The sequence below is a fragment of the Gossypium raimondii genome, chromosome 6, assembly GCF_025698545.1.
Source record: "Gossypium raimondii isolate GPD5lz chromosome 6, ASM2569854v1, whole genome shotgun sequence".
In the NCBI taxonomy this organism is placed as follows: Eukaryota; Viridiplantae; Streptophyta; class Magnoliopsida; order Malvales; family Malvaceae; genus Gossypium; species Gossypium raimondii.
This window is the reverse complement of record NC_068570.1, coordinates 38614372-38633219: the sequence shown is the minus strand read 5'-3', so window position 1 is coordinate 38633219 and position 18848 is coordinate 38614372. Positions and strand designations below refer to the sequence as shown.

Below are 18848 nucleotides of genomic sequence, written 5' to 3'. Positions count from 1 at the left end.
GTAAGTATTTCACTTTGTATATTAAGTTCTAAATGAGTACATTTGTATGTGATGATTGAATAGTGAGACTGTAAGTATAAGGTTTATGCATGGGTTTGTTAGAGATTTAAATGATAAATAATTTTTATGAATAATAGAAGTAATAATGAAATTATGTTTCTAAGTAGTAGTTACTGCTGGTTTGAGATGAATATCCAAATTTGGAGCTTTGAGCTTTAATAGATGAGGATCAAATGAGTCTCTACTTTGACTCTTGCATGTATACTATTCATACTAAAGTATATCTATATGAAAGTGATCAAACTAGAATCTAAAAATCTTGGATAGTATAGTGTGAATATGATATTTATACAACTATTAGAATAAATTTATGATTAGATTAAGAGATAAGTTAGTCTACTTGAAAATAAGTTATATGGAATGTATGAAAAGTGTTATGAAATCTTGGGTTTGGGATGTCTCTGGTTCGTAGAGTTTGTAAAGTGGGTCGAGTCACAGCGATGGTAATTAAGGAAGTTCATCGGGATTGTAAATATGAACTCTGATATGGAACTCTATAGGAAAAAGTCAATGGCCATGACATACTCTGAAACAAAACTATTGAATAACATTTTAACTAATGGGGTTCTTTGCGTGTCTCAAGGTGGTGATGGGCAAACCTTACTGATTTGCCGAAATTCGATGTAGCAGATTAAACTAGTTTTCGCACTTAAGGAGCCTGAATACAAGAATTTCTATTGCATTTTAGTTTAGTTTATTTAGTTTTACTTGTATTTAATAAAATGTGCGAATTGAGACTTTTATTGACCTTAAGGGCCGAATGAGGCCTAAGGGAGAGCTAACGTACTTTGTGAGTGTGCAGGAGACCATTAGAAGGCATTTTAGGCCAATACTAGATGCTATGTCGCAACACGAGAGATTTGATGTGGCAACATAGAGAGCAGAATGGAAAAAGTATGAAACTACCTTTGAGGTTGCGACACAGGCTAAAGGTGTCACGACATACCTCTGAAGACATCCCAAGTAGGAGTATACTAACTTCTATGTCATGACACAGGTCCTAGCGTGCCGCGACATCGACTCTAGGACAAAAATAAATACGAAACTTGGGTGTTTTGATCTGCACAATGGAACCTAAATCTCAAGAACGACGACCACCTGAAGGCAATAAATAGGCTCCTTTGGCACATGTTATGACACCATTCCATTAGCTTAGATTCTTTCTTTAGATTTAGATTTAGTTTTGATTTTTACTTTTTTAGGTTTTCTAGGATTTAGTTTATTTGTCTTTATTTTGTTTCAAGAGATCTGAATTGTGAAGGGGATCAACTTCTATGGATTCACATTTATTATCAATATCAATTAGGTTTTTCTTAAACTTTCTACTTCAATTCCTCCATTGTGATCAATTCTGCCATCTATTCTATGCTTTTTATGAAAGCCATGAGGAACTAATCCTTTTGTAGGGGATTAGAGAGTGGAGGTATAATTTGTTAACTGTTTTGTAGGGTCACTCAACAGATCAATTGTTTGAGAAGGGAAGGACGTGAAACAAACCTTGGGCCTAACAACCCCGGGAAGTCATCAAGGTGGGAATTAACCCAAAATTGGTATCGCCCATTCGTGAACACCTTCACCTCAAGCCAGTTTAGACTGTGAGGTCGGAAGATAAGTAGTTCTTACTGACTCGTTATGTTAGTGGAAGATTGAAAGGTCCTGCTAGGGTAGCGACTAGTTGATTGACGAGGAACTCGAAGCAACAGTTGATGGGGATTATTGAAGCGAGCTAATCACCCATAATCAAGATTTAATTTACTTTACTCTTCTATCTCTTGATTTTTATTTATTTTATGTTATTTTAGTATTATTATAAAATCCATAAAACCCTATTTTTGCTCTCGTATTATAATTTATTTAAAAATACTAATTAGATATTTTAGTGTTTAGGTTAAAATAGATCTAGTACTCGCCTCATTTGGGTATGATCCTCGGAGTATTCACCTACTTCGTTTTAACACTATATTACAACTCAACCCGTATACTTGTGGGTATCGCCTTGTCATTCTATATCTTATTATAGTATTCACACTCTGGACGTTAGTACGTCCAGAGGAAGTCACTTACTTAATGTGAGTTTAGGAAAATCCTTGTCGCAAACACGATAGTTTTGGGATGCCTATATGGCATCCTTTCAACCTTTGTGGTGTACTCTGAATGAGTCACCATTGTGGCAAACTCTGACTAGATTGGCTTTTTGACAATCTTTGACTCGATTGCCATTGTGGTATACTCTGACTCGATTACCTATATGGTATGTTCTATTAGGCCTATGTGGAGTGAACTATTAGGAATGACTTGTAAGATATGGATCTGAATGTCTATCTCTATTGTAAGATATGGTGAAATTCTTTTATTTCTGTGATAGGTAAAGCTAACTGATATATCGATATGTTTTGAGTTAAGAGTGAATAAGTCTTAAGGGTTTCCATGAAAGAGATGTGTATCTGTATGTTAATAAGGGTATTTGTTATGATGATCTGTAAATGTGGAAAATAAGGGGTATTGAATCTTTTTCTAGAATTATTTTGAATTTGAATTAGTGATATCTTGAGTTATAGGATTTTGATATAAAATGGTATCGAATTCGTTGGAATGGTCTATGCAGTGACTTATCAGTATGAATATTTGTGGTACTGAAACAAGGTATGTCTGAGTATGAATTGATGGTACTAAATTCTATGTAAATATGCACCAAACACATATGTATCTGCCCATGATGAATGACAGTGAACAACTGTTTGAAATAAGAGTATGGGTTAAGGTACGGATTGTTGGAAGTGATTTCTAATGGTATGTTTTGTTAAGAATTTGTTTTGGTACAAGAGATTTATGAAACATTTGGAAAGATTCCTCAATTAATTAGATAAGGAAAACTGAGTATGACAAGAGCATGATAGTTGGTATATACAAGAATGGTAAACTATGGAGGTATCCGCCGAAATAAGTGATGTAGAATGATTGGTACCCAGTAGTTCATACAATATTACAAAGTATTCATCAAGGTAATGTTATAATGAGCTCACTAAGTACTCTTATACTTACATAATTTGTTATTTCTTTTCAGGTATATGAGAAGAGACTTCACCTGGAGGGGCGACGCCAGGAGTACGACAAGGTGGTGGCGGAGTGGGCTATTATGCATACAATGGATATGTGGCGTAGTCTAGCAATACGCCTTTTAAGTTTGTATGAAATAAACTTCTAACTTGTAAAGATATGTATCAAGATTGATGTAATCAAATATATTTTACATACTTCCCTTGTTTTCTTGTAATATGTTTATAATTAAAATGTCAAAGAACTTGTTTGAAGAAATAGGAAATTGTAAATTATTTTTGTTAATGATTAAGTTTTGTGTAGTAACACCCAAAATTTGGACCCGATGAATTGGGTGGGGTTTATGGCATTACAAATTTATTGTAAAAGATATAGTATGTGAGTGAGTTGATCTGTCATAATTCGGTGTGGTAGATTAAACTAGTTTTCACATTTGATGAGCTTGAAGATTTAAGGTTAATTCTACTTTGTTCGTTGCCTTCGTCTTATTCAACCTTTAGAGATACAATTTTGTATAGTCACGAATCTCTCACAGTTGATAAAGTCTATGCTTCTTTAGCCTCGTATGACAAGATGAAGCATCTTGTGGCTATATCCGACTCTCAGGGAGAGGGCCTTGTTGTTCATGAGAAACAAGAACGAAATACTAATGATAATCATGGGAGGACACATGAACAAACTCATCGTAGTAAATCTAATGGTAGATCGAGACCTTTAAATTGAGGTAAAACTTGTAACTTCTGCAAGAAGAAAGAACATAGAAAGTATGAGTGTTATAAGTTGTAGAACAATATCAAAAAGGAGGCAGTGAATCAAAAGGGAAAACAACCAGAACAATCTGGTGAAGTTGATTTTGTAGAAGACTATAACAATGGTGAACTCCTAGTTGCTTCTACTGACAACTCTAAATTGAGTGAGGAGTAGATTCTCGATTCTGGTTGCATCTTCCATATGAATCGCAATCGAGATTGATTTACAACATATGAAACAGTGCCTAAATGTGTTATTTTGATGGGAAATAATGCTTCATGTAGAATCGCATGTATTTGGCACGATCAAAATTGAGATGTTCGATAGAGTCGTCAGAATACTTAGTAACATATGACATGTACCAAAATTGAAGAGAAATTTGATTTTGATGAGTACTCTTGATCAAAAAGGTACAAATACACAGCTGAAAGTGGGGTTCTAAAGATTAGGAAGGGTTTCCTCATTGTGATGAAAGGGCAAAGAAAGACTGCCAAATTATATGTTTTGCAGGGTTCTTAATTACTAGTGATGCAGCTGTTGCTTCCTCTTCCTATTTAGATGATGATATACTAGACTTTGGCATATGCGTTTAGGGCATATGAGTGAGAGCGACATGAAAAAATTAAGTAAAAGAAGACTTCTTAATGGACAAGACATTACCAAACTGAAGTATTGTCAGTATTGCATTTTTGGGAAGCAAAAGAGAGTTTGATTCACTAGAGGAATCGATAACACGAAGGGAAATTTGGATTATATTCATTCTAATCTTTGAGGACCATCTAGAGTGCCTTTGAAGGGTGGTGCTAATTATTGCTGACGATCACTGATAATTTTTCCAGAAAAGTTTGGGCATTCTTCCTAAAGTAGAAAAGTGATGTATTTTTGTCGTTTAAGGCTTGGAAAACTATGATCGAGAAGTAGATAAGAAAATAGATAAAACACTTTTACACAGATAATGGCTAAGAATTATGTTATGATGAGTTTAATGAATTATACAAATTAGAAGGGATCGTGAGACATTTGATAGTTCACCATACTCCACAACAAAACAATATTGTAGAATGCACAAATAGAACAGTCAGGGAAAAGGTTCAATGTATGTGGTCAAATGTTTATTTTCCAAAGTCATTTTGAGCTAAAGTGACCTCTACTGCATGTTTTCTGATTAACCGGTTTCCATCCGTTGCCATTGAGAAAAAGACTCCACAAGTGGTATGGTCTGATACTCCTACTGATTATTCTAATTTGAAGATTTTGGGGTGTCCTGCGTATGCTCACGTTGATAGTAGTAAATTGGACCCTAGATCTATTAAATATATTTTTCTTGTTTATAAGGCTGGTGTTAAAGGGCACAAGTTATGGTATCTTGAAACAAGGGAAGTTGTAATTAGCAAAGATGTTATTTTTTATGAAACTATTATGCTGCTTAACTTACCTCTTAAAGACTCTTCCAATAAAGACCAACAAAGTTCAAACACACATGTGAAACAGGTGAAGCTTCAGATTGATCTAAGATCTACAACCGAGGCTGATCTAGTTGCTTATACTTTAAATGTGGCTGAAGATATAGATGCAAATCAAGAGGCATCTACTTATTCCAAGGCGGTTAGCTGTGAAGATTTAGGAAAGTGGATGATTGCCATGCAAGAAGAGATGGAATCACTCCATAAGAATAGAACATGAGACCTAGTGAAGCTTCCTATGGGTAAAAAGGTTGTTCGCTGTAAATGAGTCTTCAAGAATAAAGAAGGGACTCTAGGAGTTGAAGAACCTAGGTATAAAGTAAGACTGGTTGCAAAAGGCTACAGCCAAATTCCAGGTGTAGACTTCATAGTTGTATTTTCTCTAGTTGTTAAGCATAGTTCGATTCAAGCCTCAGTATTGTGGCCATGTATGATTTGGAGCTTGAGTAGTTAGATGTAAAAACAACATTCTTACATGAAGAACTTGAGAAAAATATTTACATGCAACAACCAAAAGGTTTCATAGTCTCAAAAAATGAGAACTATGTTTTCTTGCTAAAAATGTCCCTTTATGGCTTACAACAGTGACCTAGGTAGTGGTAAAAGAGGTTTGATTCATTTATGACTACTCATGATTTAAAAAAACAACAACTTTGACAGTTGTGTTTATTTAAAAAAATAGTTACGGTTCATTTGTACATCTACTCCTTTATGTTAATGACATGTTGATAGCGGCCAAAGATAAATGAGAGATAAGAAAGGTCAAAGCCCAACTTAGTAAAGAATTTGAGATAAAAATTTTGGGAGCAACAAAGAAGATACTCGGGATGGAGATTCTCATAGATAGAAAAACATGCAATTTTTACCTAAGTCAGAAAGAGTACATTGAGAAAATTCTTTGCAAGTTCAATATGCAGAGTGCCAAGCCTGTTAGTACTCCATTAGCAACCCACTTCAGACTTTCATCAGCTTTGTCTCTGCAATCAGATGATGAGATTAACTACATGTCACGTGTTTCATATTCTTGTGCAGTGGGATCTCTCATGTATGCTATGATTTCCTCGCATTTAAATTTATAATATGCATTTTGTGCAGTTAGTAGATACATGGGTGAATCCCGGTAAAGAACACTGGAAAGTAGTTCAGTGGATTTTTAGATAGTTACGAGGTACTACTAATGTTTTCTTACAGTTTGGTAGAACTAGAGATGGAGTCATTGGATATGTTGATTCTGATTTTACTAGAGACCTTGATAAAAGTAGGTCTCTCACAAGGTATGTCTTTACTATTAGGGGTTGCACCATCAGTTGGAAAGCCACTTTGCAGACTAAAGTTGCTTTGTCTACTACTGAAACTGAGGACATGGTGATTAGTGGGGCTTGTAAAGAATCTATGTAGTTAAAGGAACTATTTGGTGAACTCAGTAAAGACCTCCAGATCACTACAGTGTTTTGTGATAGTCAAAGTGCCATCTTCCTTACGATAGATCAAATATTTCATGAGAAAATGAAGCACATTGATGTTTGGTATCATTTTGTGTGAGATTTTATTGCTCGTGGCAACATTGTTGTGAGCAAAGTTAATACTCATATAATCCTGCGAATATGATGACCAAGTCACTTCCTATTACCAAGTTTGAACATTGCTTGGACTTGGTTGGTGTTCATTTTTGAAGAATACCTCTTAAAAGGTTTCGAGGAAGAGGTGAAGAACTTTTTCGTTGAGAGTTCGTGGTGAAAAACTTGTTTGTTGAGAATTTTATCAAGGTGGACCTTGTTAGAGTTGTGTGACTTGAATCCCATCACTTGTTAAAGAAATAAAATATAGTGGCACAAGTAGAATCTGTATAGAAGTAGACTTCTTCTATTTGACATTGATTAAAATAAGGTTTTTCAGCCTTTAAATATATGTAATCGAAACTTCTCTTGTATCATTTATTTTTCAACATTAGTGAATTTCTTCTTTTCTACTCGTGGTTCTTTTCTCGAAAAGGTTTCCACATAAAATCTGTGTGTTCTTATTTTTCTAATTTTGTAGTCATTCTGTTACCATTATCAACGTCTATTATAACAGGGTGGTGATAACTTTTGAAAAGAGTTATGTTTTATGCCTTTGGACCTAGTTAATTGCTTGTACTTAAGTACATATGGTTGCATTTTAAGATATTTCGTTAGTATTTTTAGCATTTCATTAGAACTTGGGTTGTGTTTAAATATTAGGTGCTTTTAATTGCTCGTGGAAGGGCTGTATTTTATGGTATTGGCAGGTGTAGGCTGAAGAACAAGAAATAAAATAGTGAAGTTTTACCGGGGCAAAAGGGTGGTTAGATTTCCTACTCATATACCATGGCAATGCTGCAAAGGTGTCTAGTCAGCTTTCAATGCATATCAATTTTAGCTTAACTCTACTTGTACCAGATAAATCTGCCTAGAAAAGAGAAGAAGATAAATCTTGGGGTTGTTGGAATTATCTTGAAGAAGAAAAAAAAGTAATTTAAAAAGAGGCAAAAGAGGAAACCCTAGGGTGCGAAACTGCGGGTAGAGATCCTTAGGCAAATTAGAAGGTAGAGGCTGAATAGAGACAGGAAGAGAAAAGACGCAGGTATCCCCTTTCAGCAACCTGAGGACACTACGCAACTGAAGTGTGGATTGGACAACTGAGCGCTGTCTTCCTGATGTCTTCCATTATTTCTAATTTGTTCCTTCGTGAATTGCAGTGATGAAAATGATGTTTGAGTTGAATGTTATTTGCCAACCTATGAGTTAAATCTCATAGGGTTGGGATTACTTTGATGAAACTTTAACTATTTTTAATGGTTGTAGTGTAAATCAGAATTATTTTACAATTTCATTCAATTGTTTTATTCTTTAAAATGCAGGTGAGCAATCTCTAGACGTAGTCGAATGTGCAACATACCCTTAAATTAATCTAAAGTCTGAAAGGTAAGATTAGTTAGACCGTGGTTGAATGATATGAGCAAGTACTTGATAGATACTTGTAGTAGACTTTAGATATAGAGCAAAGTTCATATAGAAGGAAACAATGCAGGGTACCATATTAAAAGCCTATAGACACAGGTAAGGTAACTTGAGGTTTCTGCCTTCGAAAGAAGCATGCCACTTTAGAACTCTTCTAAGTAGTAGGTTAAGTATGATTTTGCTAAGGCATTGCTGATGGGAAAAGTAGGTTCTTAGTAATCCTGATCTTCCCACTCAACATCGCGTAACCCTTATCTTTTGTCGTAGTATCTTTGGCATTGCATCTTTAGTTGTTTATTTGTCAATTACATATTATACATATAATCATTTTCATAATTGCCATTATATTTTTACTTTCGTTTTGCCATAGCATTTCCGAATATTCATTAATCCCACATATTGCATATACTATTATTCCTTTTAATTGCCACTGCATACTTACCGTAGCTTTACCAGAGCATTGATTGCATTTTATCATAATAACTTTACCACTTTAGTGCCTCAATCCAGTCCTCGTGGGAACGATATTCACTCATCACTTTATTACTTGATCCGATATGTATACTTGCACAATTCACATATCATATTCACACGCGACAGATGGCTAAGGCCATTAAAGCCTAACCTGTTCGATAGACTCGATGGAACAAATTCCTCCACAAGTTGTTCCTCTATTGTAGTCACTCATTGTTGTAGAATGATGTTTAATCAATACTTATGGCCCCAAAACAGAGAAACCTGAGAGGATCTTTAGGCTTTTTCCCCTTTTTATTCAAACTTTTTTGTAATTTGTGATTGTTGAAGGGGATAAGAATAAAATAAGAGTTAATTATAAGTTTAGCAAAACATCATAGCTAGAAAAAGAAAAGTCACATAACTTATTGAATAATAAGTTTATCAAATGTAGTATAATTTGAAAGTCAAGTAATACTTATATAAAAAAAGAAACTATCACATAGCTTTGAGCCATACCAAACATAGCATATATAAATAATAGAGATTTATGATCTCCATCATATACAGCTAAAATAAGTTAATTTAGGCCAATTCTCAATTAGATGACAAAACAAATTTTGAGTATACCAAATTATATAGTCTTGTCAATTAAGTAATCAAATTGGTTTCATTGTTTGTCTAATCTCCCACGTTCCTTGGGATTGTTTTCATTATTTCTAAAAATACTTTTTGTTTCAATTAAAATCTCATAAATTATTTTTTCTAAAATTTTAAGTTTTGATAATAATTATTTAAATATTTTAATTAGTTAAATTTTATAAAATTATATTTAAAACTATTTTATCTTGATTTAACAAATTTAGCTTGCAACGTTTGTGCAAATATATAAATATTGAGGCTAAATTTGTTGATTCATTTAGAATTAAGACTAAATTGACCATATATGTTAGTATGAGGTTAAATTTATTATTATACTAATCATAAAGGGATTAACGTCGTGATTAATTGTCCTTAGTTACTCACTTCAAAAGTTAACAAAGATTAAATTATTTTCATTTTTTTAAAAGGGATTAATTTATTCAATTTATGATCTCTGGCATACAGCTAAATTAAGTTGTTTTAGGCCAATTCTCAATTAGGCAATCAAGACTTGCCACCGTATGTGGATTTGATATTGTAAAAGACTTTTTTCAAATTATTTTGATTTATTAGTTTAATAGTTAAGAGATTAATATATAAAAGGAAGTTGTATTGACACATGCACATCCACTTTTTTTTTTTTTTTACAAAATAGTTTAATATTAGTTTTAGTGTCTCTGTTATATTTAAATTTGAAATTTTCATTACATTTCAACTTTTAACATAATTTAATTTTATATTTTCATATTATTAGTTAATTCAAATAATTCATATAGTTAAATTTTCAATTAAAATGTTACGTGGTTATATACAATTTAAATACTTTAGGAGTCTTGATTTAGGTTTGCTTACTTATTTTTTATATTACAAGGCAATAGTCAAATTTCAATTTTGGCCCCTATACTATGCTAAAACTTGGATTAAATTCATATGCTATAATTCTTGACATAGTTTGGTCATTTTACTCTTATAATGTCATTAATTAGTCTAAATAGTTATTATTGTTAACTATTTCAATTACAATGTTGTAGCCATTTTTTAAGAACATTATTTCAATAAAAAATTGTTCAAAACATGTCTTTAAGGGAAAATTCACCTAAGTATTTTTAACATAATTTTTAAGTAATAAAGTACAAAATGGTCACTACACTATTAATCACTCAATTATTAGTTTTTCTGATTTAGTAACTAAACTTTTGTCAACAGTATGTTAAAATTCAAACAACAACTAATGTTTAGTGACCAAAATATTTGATTTCAAAATTTTAGTGACTAAACCAGAAAAATTAATAGTTGAGTGACCAAATAAAATGAAGCCAATAGTTTAGTGACTATTTCCGTATTTTACCCTTTTTATTATATCATTACTAAGTGATTTTTTTAATTTTAAAATATCGCGCCATTGAATTTAACTGAATAATCTTAACCAAGGTAACAACCGAATTTGAAAATTTAATTTTGAAAAGTATAGGAACTAAATTCTTGAAAAATAAAATAAAGAGACTAAATTTCAAATTTATGAAGTGCATAGGGACTTAAATCATATTTTGACCTTTAAAGTTTTACTTGATAATTTGATAGAAAATGTCACTCCAAAGAATTTTAGCAATGACAATAATTAGGCTTAATTTTTAAATCCCAAAAGTAGAGAGTCTAAATCTTTAAAAACAAAAATAGGATTAGAGTATATTTTAACTTTCAAATGTAATGATTGGGTATCATTTTAATTGTAATTCTTGCATAGTTGTAATTAAAAAAAAAAGAATAGAATTTGTTTTTATTTTACAATTATATTGAGAGTTAGAGTCAACTATTAGAAGCATTAAAATAAATAATTAAATCACTCACTACAAAATTTTGGATTTGGATTATGCTGAAAATTAAAAGAAAGTTATTTGAATGGAATTTAAATTAGGTTATTTTAGAATTTATATTTAAATTATCTTTATTTTCCTAAATAGATTTCAACAGGTGGATTAAAACATTGGTACTACCCAATGCATTTAATTAGGTTCAATTTGTGGTTTATAAATAATTCAAATAAAGTTTGTTTCGTTGTTTTGTGGTCTCCCACATTCTTATAGAAATTAAATATTTTTATAAATCTACTTTTATCTTTTTATATTTTAAGCAAAACCAACTTCATTTCAATATTACACAGTCACTATACTAAATGTTTTTACATTGAATTTTCCTTTCAGTAATATGATATTATTTTAATGTTTTATCAAAATAGCAATACCATGATAAACAATTGGAGTGCATTTAGTATTTTTAATATACTTACACACCTATTTAAATTTCTTTTTAATCACAAATTAAACTATTTTTCATTTTAAATTAGTATATATTGCATATGTGTTAATATTATTATTTTCAAACCATACCTTTTTTATATAATTTGATGTTATCTTTAAACGTATATTATGTTGTAAACACATGCTTTCGACACACATATGCCCGTGATATAATTTCTAGTACTTACTGTGACTTCTAAGTTTGACATATATTTTAGTTCAATCCAACTAAAACCCATCCATAATATAGACATATGTTGAAACCAAAGACACATATTGCAATTGTATACGGTAAATCTCAAATTTAGGTGCTCAAAGACCCAAGCCATCCACCTTATCCAACAATGCCAAAGACTTATTGGCATGATTGAACTCCATTATAATTCTTGTATAGTTTTAATTTCAAAAAAAAAAAGAAAATATAGTATAGAATGAAACCCTAAATCAACTCAAACCATTTGTTAGTGCAAGGAATAAAAATAAACTTAAGATAAATCTATTGAATATTTCAAGGTGTGTAACTATGTTACTTTTTTAAGGTTTTAATCATCCCACCTATATTTTGGTGTATAAAAGAGTTACAAACAAATGTACTTGGAAGGTACAATGAAACTTAATGATTGTCTGTGTTTTGCACTGACAAAAAACATTCCATTGAGCACATAGCAATGTATAACAACACTATCAATTTCTATAAAAAGATAGTAGGAGATAGAAGAAGAACATAAATAACTTACGTTTCTCAATTTTGGTGTTTCATGCAAAGGAAATTCACTCCTATTTATACACATTTCTTAAATAAACATAACTATTCAACTAATATGACTTGAATAGTTATAATTCTTTATTAATTAATCAAGTGACATAACTTTCGTTATTTAAGAAACATAACTTTTGAATCACTTGTAATCTTTCAATTATAACTATTAAAACATTATACATATTGAAAATGGTCCGACCTTAAATTAATACATTTAGTTTAGTACACTTTTCACTTCATAAATTAAAATATTATAAGTATTCAAATACAATCAAATTATAGTTTTATTTAATATTTATTTTTTAATAAGAAAAAAATATTATATTTTTATCTTAGTGAAAAAAATATAAAATACTATATAAACAATAGAAACATATGTTCTTAAGCATATATAACAAAAATTATAACACCCTATACATGACCCGATCACCAAGTTTGGGTATCAGGTGCTACAATTACCCATTTATACTTAATAAGCTCCTAACCGATTGATTTGTAACCCTAGTTAGATTATACACTTACCACTAAACTGTAACACTATTATTCGATACAATTTTTTCATAAGTAGTAATAACTTCCTAAATTTTAACTTCGAACAATTATTGATCCATACATGTATTAGGCTCAAGTTGCCCTTTCCAATTTAAGAGTTTCAGACAATTATCTCAGCTTAAAAAAAAGTCTTATGACTTGACTACGATTATACTTAATAAATCCTTGAGTGAATCTTCCAAGGGTGCCCCTCTATATACATGAAACAACTTTCACCATTCGCATGGGTCGACTATGGTTAGCTTGGTCTCCCAATCACGATGCTCGAGTCAACCATTGATCCTGCAATCATATGCTTCAAACATAAGTTCAGACAAACTTAGTGAGATTCTACTTAATAATATCATACAGATTCTTTAGTTTAGGTTATAATAAATGAAATCCAGAATTTGAAACTCCCTGTAATTCATTGAGAGCACTGCAGACTTCCTGTCGTGGTTAGCGCCTATTATTCTCACTGCTTAAATGGAGATCTATTGGATGATTCCACTCAATCGGTGGATTCTTACTGTGTTTCCCTTACCATGTCCTTTTCACGATTCGACTTGTGCTTGAACCTTCCTGCGGAATAAGACCCTCTCTTTAATCTACCTCTTAGGGCACCTGGCTTGGGAGATTTGTCGAATATGCAAACTCTCCATTCCTTGTAATCTCGTACTTGCATATTAAACCTCTTCTTTAGGTTTTCCTTGGTGAACTCATTTATGTGCCCATAGACCTTTCTTCGTCTTGCCTTTGGTGAGTTCCCTAGTTGACACTGTGGTCTATGTTTTTCGGACGCTTCTTGTATAAGCATCCCTATAAATTATCGTGTTATTTGTTGTTCTTTCGATCTTAGTCCATAGCATACCTTTTGTATGGCGAACTTCCTCGTTGGGGTCCCACATCTTACATTCTTTGCGGACCTTTTGTAACATCATATCACCATGGTCTAACTCATCATATTTCCTATTTTTAACATCTTGACAGACTATCATACCAGCGAATTCCTTAGGTTGCCTTAGCCGATCTAAGGTATTGCACCTTTCTTACCTCATATTTTGTTGGTCATGGCAAACCATCCCGTATTTATTGCTCTAGCGAACTATCTATTCTGTGTTCATTGTCCCAACGAACTATCTCCGTGGATGTCATAAAGCCTTTCGCCCATGGTCTTACACCGTATACCTTATACCGTTTACCGTGCTTCCTAGTGTCTTTCATCCATGGTCTTACGCCATATACCTTTTACCATGTATTATGTTGCCATGGTGTCTTTCATCTATGATCTCACGCTATGTACCACATACCAGATTGCCATAACATTTTTTATCTATGATCTTACGCTATATATTGTCAAGTCCCATTTGAATAAATGAAAATTCAATGGATACAGGATTTCCCGTATTTGTTGTGGTCCTACATATGTTGCGAACACACCATAGCTCGAAAGAGCGTCCTATTATTAGCCCTCTCGAGCTTCCCATTATATAGTTCTTGCGAGCTTCCCGTTAATAGCTCTTCGGAGCATCCTGTTTGGTTGTAATCCTGCATGTGTTGTGGACACACCACAAATCTTATGAGCGTCCCGATATATGGCTTTTCAGAGCTTCTCGATTAAAAGCTCTTTCATGAGCTTCCCGATTAATTGGCTCTCCGGAGCTTCCCGATATTGGCTCACTTGAACCTTACCGATATTGGCTCGTATGAGCTTCCCGTTAATGGCTCTCCGGAGCTTCCCGTTACATGCCTCACATGAGCTTCCCGTTTAAGTGCTCGTATGAGCATTCCCGAATATAAATTGACAGATTATAGATTTGTACACTTTGTGTGTACTATCCATGTATCCATCAATACTTTAAGTGATTCAACGGGCAAAGTTCTGACATGAGATATTATGAAATTGAGACGAAATATTATAAGTGTATACTTAAAATACAAGGATATGATATGTTCATGTTTCATGAATATTTGATGTGAAAAGTATATGTATATGGAAATTTAATATTGATGAGCTCATAAATGTTTCTTGATATTCATGTGAATTACATGACTAACATGTTTGATGAAGTTTTGTGATTAGGCTATTAGCCAAATTTCTTTGGATGTATTTTGTATGCTTACCTTAAGTGTAAATGAATGGTAAGTTAATTTCCCGTTATACGAACTTACTAAGCATTAAATGCTTATTCTGTTTTATTTCCTCTATTTTATAGTACTTTATAAGCTCGTTGGGTTGGAAGCTTAGCAGAGTTATCTCAAACTATCCATCATCTCGTTTTGGTATAAATAGTAAATTAAATTTTTGGTTATAATGGCATGTATAGGCTGAAGGTGATCAAGGATGACATGTATGTGATTAGTTGTGACTGGTCGTTGGAATGACTTATGTAGGACATATTTTGATGGTTATATAAGAGGCTATATCATGTTTGATATGTGTTTGAAATGGATAAATAATGAAAATCATATAGGCATAATGTGATTGATTTGTGATCAAATAATGGGTAAAATATGTATATGTATGGGTAATTTTTTTATAAGTTTGGATAATTAAACATATGTATTGATATGTCATGCATAAGACTTAGTTTTAGCTTGATTTGGGTGTTTTGTATTGCCTTGTGAATGTGTTAAACTGTTAATGTAGGTGGAAGACAAAATTGGGTGAGAAATAAGGCTTGAAAATGGCCTATTTCATCCACACGGGCAAAGACACGGGCGTGTGTCTCAGTCGTGTGTGACACACGGCCTAGCACATGGGCGTGTGATTTGGGTGTGTGTCCCTTGCATCTTTTAAATTGCAAAACAAAATGCTAAAAATACTCACACGACCTAGCACATAGGCGTGTGGCTTGGCCGTGTGACCCAAGTCAATGAACACTTAATTTTGGACACGGGCTGGGATACGATCATTTGTCCCTACTTTGAATGTCCACACAGCCTGAGACACGTGTGTCTCTCGATCGTGTGGCTGGCCACACGGGTGTTTGTCCCCTGCACCTTGGAAAATTTTTGTAATTTTGCGAAAAATTCTCTGAGTACCCGATTTAGTCCCGACTTGTTTCTACTGCATATTTTAGGCCTCGAAGGCTTATATAAGGGACAATATGATTGAATATGATTGATTTATGATATAAATGTTAAATGGTATGAAATATCTGTTATTTATTCTGTAAATTAAGGTAATGCTCTGTAACCCTGTTCCGGCGACAGATTCGGGTTAAGGGTGTTACAGTTTTCATGTCGTGTAGTTATCTTTTGCGGAACGTAAAGAACAGATCAAATCATAACTCACACAATCTAGCCTTCGATTCAGTAGTCTTTTATGCATTCTGCACTCAGTTATGTGGCATGTATATAGGCGATGTTATGCTTTTATGTGAACCTTGAGATATGTTGATTTGAATCAAAGATGTGGCCTAGACTTTGAGTGGTTTATGTCATATTCATATATGTAATGGTTGGTAAATTCACAAGGAATGAAAGAAGCATTTGTTAATAAGGTTGGCTAGGGGTGAGCAAAATTCGATTTGATTCGAAAAATTTGATAAAAAATAAAATTTTGAATTAAATAGGTTGAGTTATTTGAGTTTATCGAGTTATTCAGATCAATTCGAATAAAAAATTAAGTTTTTTGGTTTAAGTCGAATATGAATTACACAATTCATGTTATTTAAAAATTCGAATAAGAAAAGGAAAAACTACATTGTTTTGATAAATATTTACCTTTTCTAAAGTTAAAAGTCAAAACCATTAAGTTAAAAGGAAAAACTATGTCGTTTTGATAAATGTTTACCCATTAAGTTAAAAGGCAAAATCATTATATTGTTTATGTAGTTAAATAATTTTGTACTTCGTCTACTAGTTAAATAATCGGTCCATGTAAACGCAACATTGAGTATAAATAATAGGATTCGTCAACTCGACTCGACTTGACTCAAAATTCTTTTACTTGATTCAATTTGATTTGAAAAAAAAATCAAATTGAGTTCGGTTGCTAAAATAGGATTCATCAACTCGACTAACTCAAAATTTTTTGACTTGATTCGACTCGACTTGATCGAATACTCACCCCTGGGGTTGGCATTGGTATGCTTGAGTGCACGGTGAATGTATTTAGGCCTTACTGGGTATATGTGATTACTTGGATATGGTATCTTTGTTCTTTAGATAATGCTTGTATTTTGATAGTCTTATGTGGTGAGCTTGTATGTGCATTAATGGCATTGTGGTAAGATACGTTTGAAGCAATTGAATGGTATGTTTTGAATGTTTTTTTTATTGAGTTTGGAATGTTAAAAGTGAATGATGAACCATGTTTGAATAGTTGATGAATACATATGTTGTTACGTTTAATAAAGTGACAAATTCATGTGAAATGGTTTAAAAATTCTTGTGGTTGGTAAAATGGATATCATGGTATATGTTTAGGTTGGTTTTGTGCAAGTTTAATTGTGCAAATATGCACCATTTGAGCTAATGGTATGGCTTGGCACGAAATAGGTACCGAATGACGAAAATAGGTCATCGTCTCGACGTGAAATCCTCCGCGTCGCAACGTCAAAAGATAGTATGTGACATCTTGACGTAAGGTGGTCCAACATCGTGATGTAGCTCACTATCTTGACAATGTGATAACATGGGAATAACTCATCATGACATGGAGTTTAAACTTTCAAAACTTTGTAATTTGGTCTTAGTTCATGCTCATGTCACTAATAGAGCTTTCGTAAACTCATTTTAGTCTCGATTTCTATTTGAATGTTATCATATGATTACAATTGTGATGAGTTTTCATTTTCGATTACTGTGGTAACATTTTGTAACTTAGATCCAGTGGTCGGACCTAGTAAGGGGTGTTACATGTTAGTATTATTAGCTTTAAACCATACATTTTTTTTATAATTGTATGTTATTTTTAAACATATATTAAACACATAGTTTCAAACACATATGCATGTGATATAATTTCTAGTACTTAATTTTGACATATATTTTAGTTGAATCCAACTAAAACCCATCCATGACATATACATATGTTGAAACTAATGACACACATATTGCAATTGTGTATAGTAAAACTCAAATCTAGGTGCTAAAGATCCAATGATGCCAAGGACTCATTGGCATGATTGAACTCCATTGCAATTCTTGTATAGTTGTAATTTTAAAAAAGAGAGAGTATAGAATGAAACCCTAAATCAAGTCAAACCATTTGTGTTAGTGCAAGGAATAAAAATAAACTTAAGATAAATTTATTGAAGGCTTCAAGGTGTGTAACTATGTCACTTTTTTAAGGTTTTATTTGACCCACCTATATTTTGGGGTACAAAAGAGTTACAAACAAATGTACTTGGAGGGTAAAATGAAGCATAATGATTGTTTGTGTTTTGCACTCACAAAAAATTCTATCGAACACATAGCAATATACAACAAAACTATCAATTTTTATAAAAAGATAGTAGGAGATAGAAGAACATAAATAACTTGTGTTTCTCAATTTTGGTATTCCATGCAAATTAAATTTCACTCTTATTTATACACATTTCTTAAATAAACATAACTATTCAACAAATAAGACTTGAATAGTTATAATTGTTTATTAATTAATAAAGTGACATAACTTTCAATATTTAAAAGACAACTTTTGAATCACTTGTAATTTTTTAATTATAACTATTAAAACATTATACATATTGGAATGTTTCAACACTAAGTTAATACATTTAGTTTAGTACTAAAGCATTCCCGCAAGAGATCCGGACCCGTTTTTTTTATCCTTCGATAAAACGATTCATTTTCTTCATAAAAAATAGGAGGTAGAGCCGATAAAGATTTCTTTTTCGATTCATCC

At 32.4% G+C, this 18848-nt stretch overlaps 1 protein-coding gene across 1 annotated transcript; it reads left to right on the top strand.

Annotated features, from left to right (window-relative positions):
- The first annotated feature begins 2982 nt into the window (after positions 1-2982).
- LOC128041734 (secreted RxLR effector protein 161-like) lies at positions 2983-6728 on the top strand. Its single transcript, XM_052632036.1, has 4 exons — positions 2983-2988; positions 3125-3175; positions 6248-6375; positions 6530-6728. Exons 1-4 carry the CDS (start codon positions 2983-2985, stop codon positions 6726-6728), a joined length of 384 nt encoding a protein of 127 aa, XP_052487996.1.
- The last annotated feature ends 12120 nt before the right edge of the window (positions 6729-18848 follow it).

Bases quoted from the DNA above. Each gene is read 5' to 3' on its own strand.
- LOC128041734 (XM_052632036.1), top strand. The intron at 3,176-6,247 runs GTGGTGGCGGAG...TTCAATATGCAG, and splicing joins GACGCCAGGAGTACGACAAG to AGTGCCAAGCCTGTTAGTAC. The intron at 6,376-6,529 runs GTATGCTATGAT...ACAGTTTGGTAG, and splicing joins TGTGCAGTGGGATCTCTCAT to AACTAGAGATGGAGTCATTG.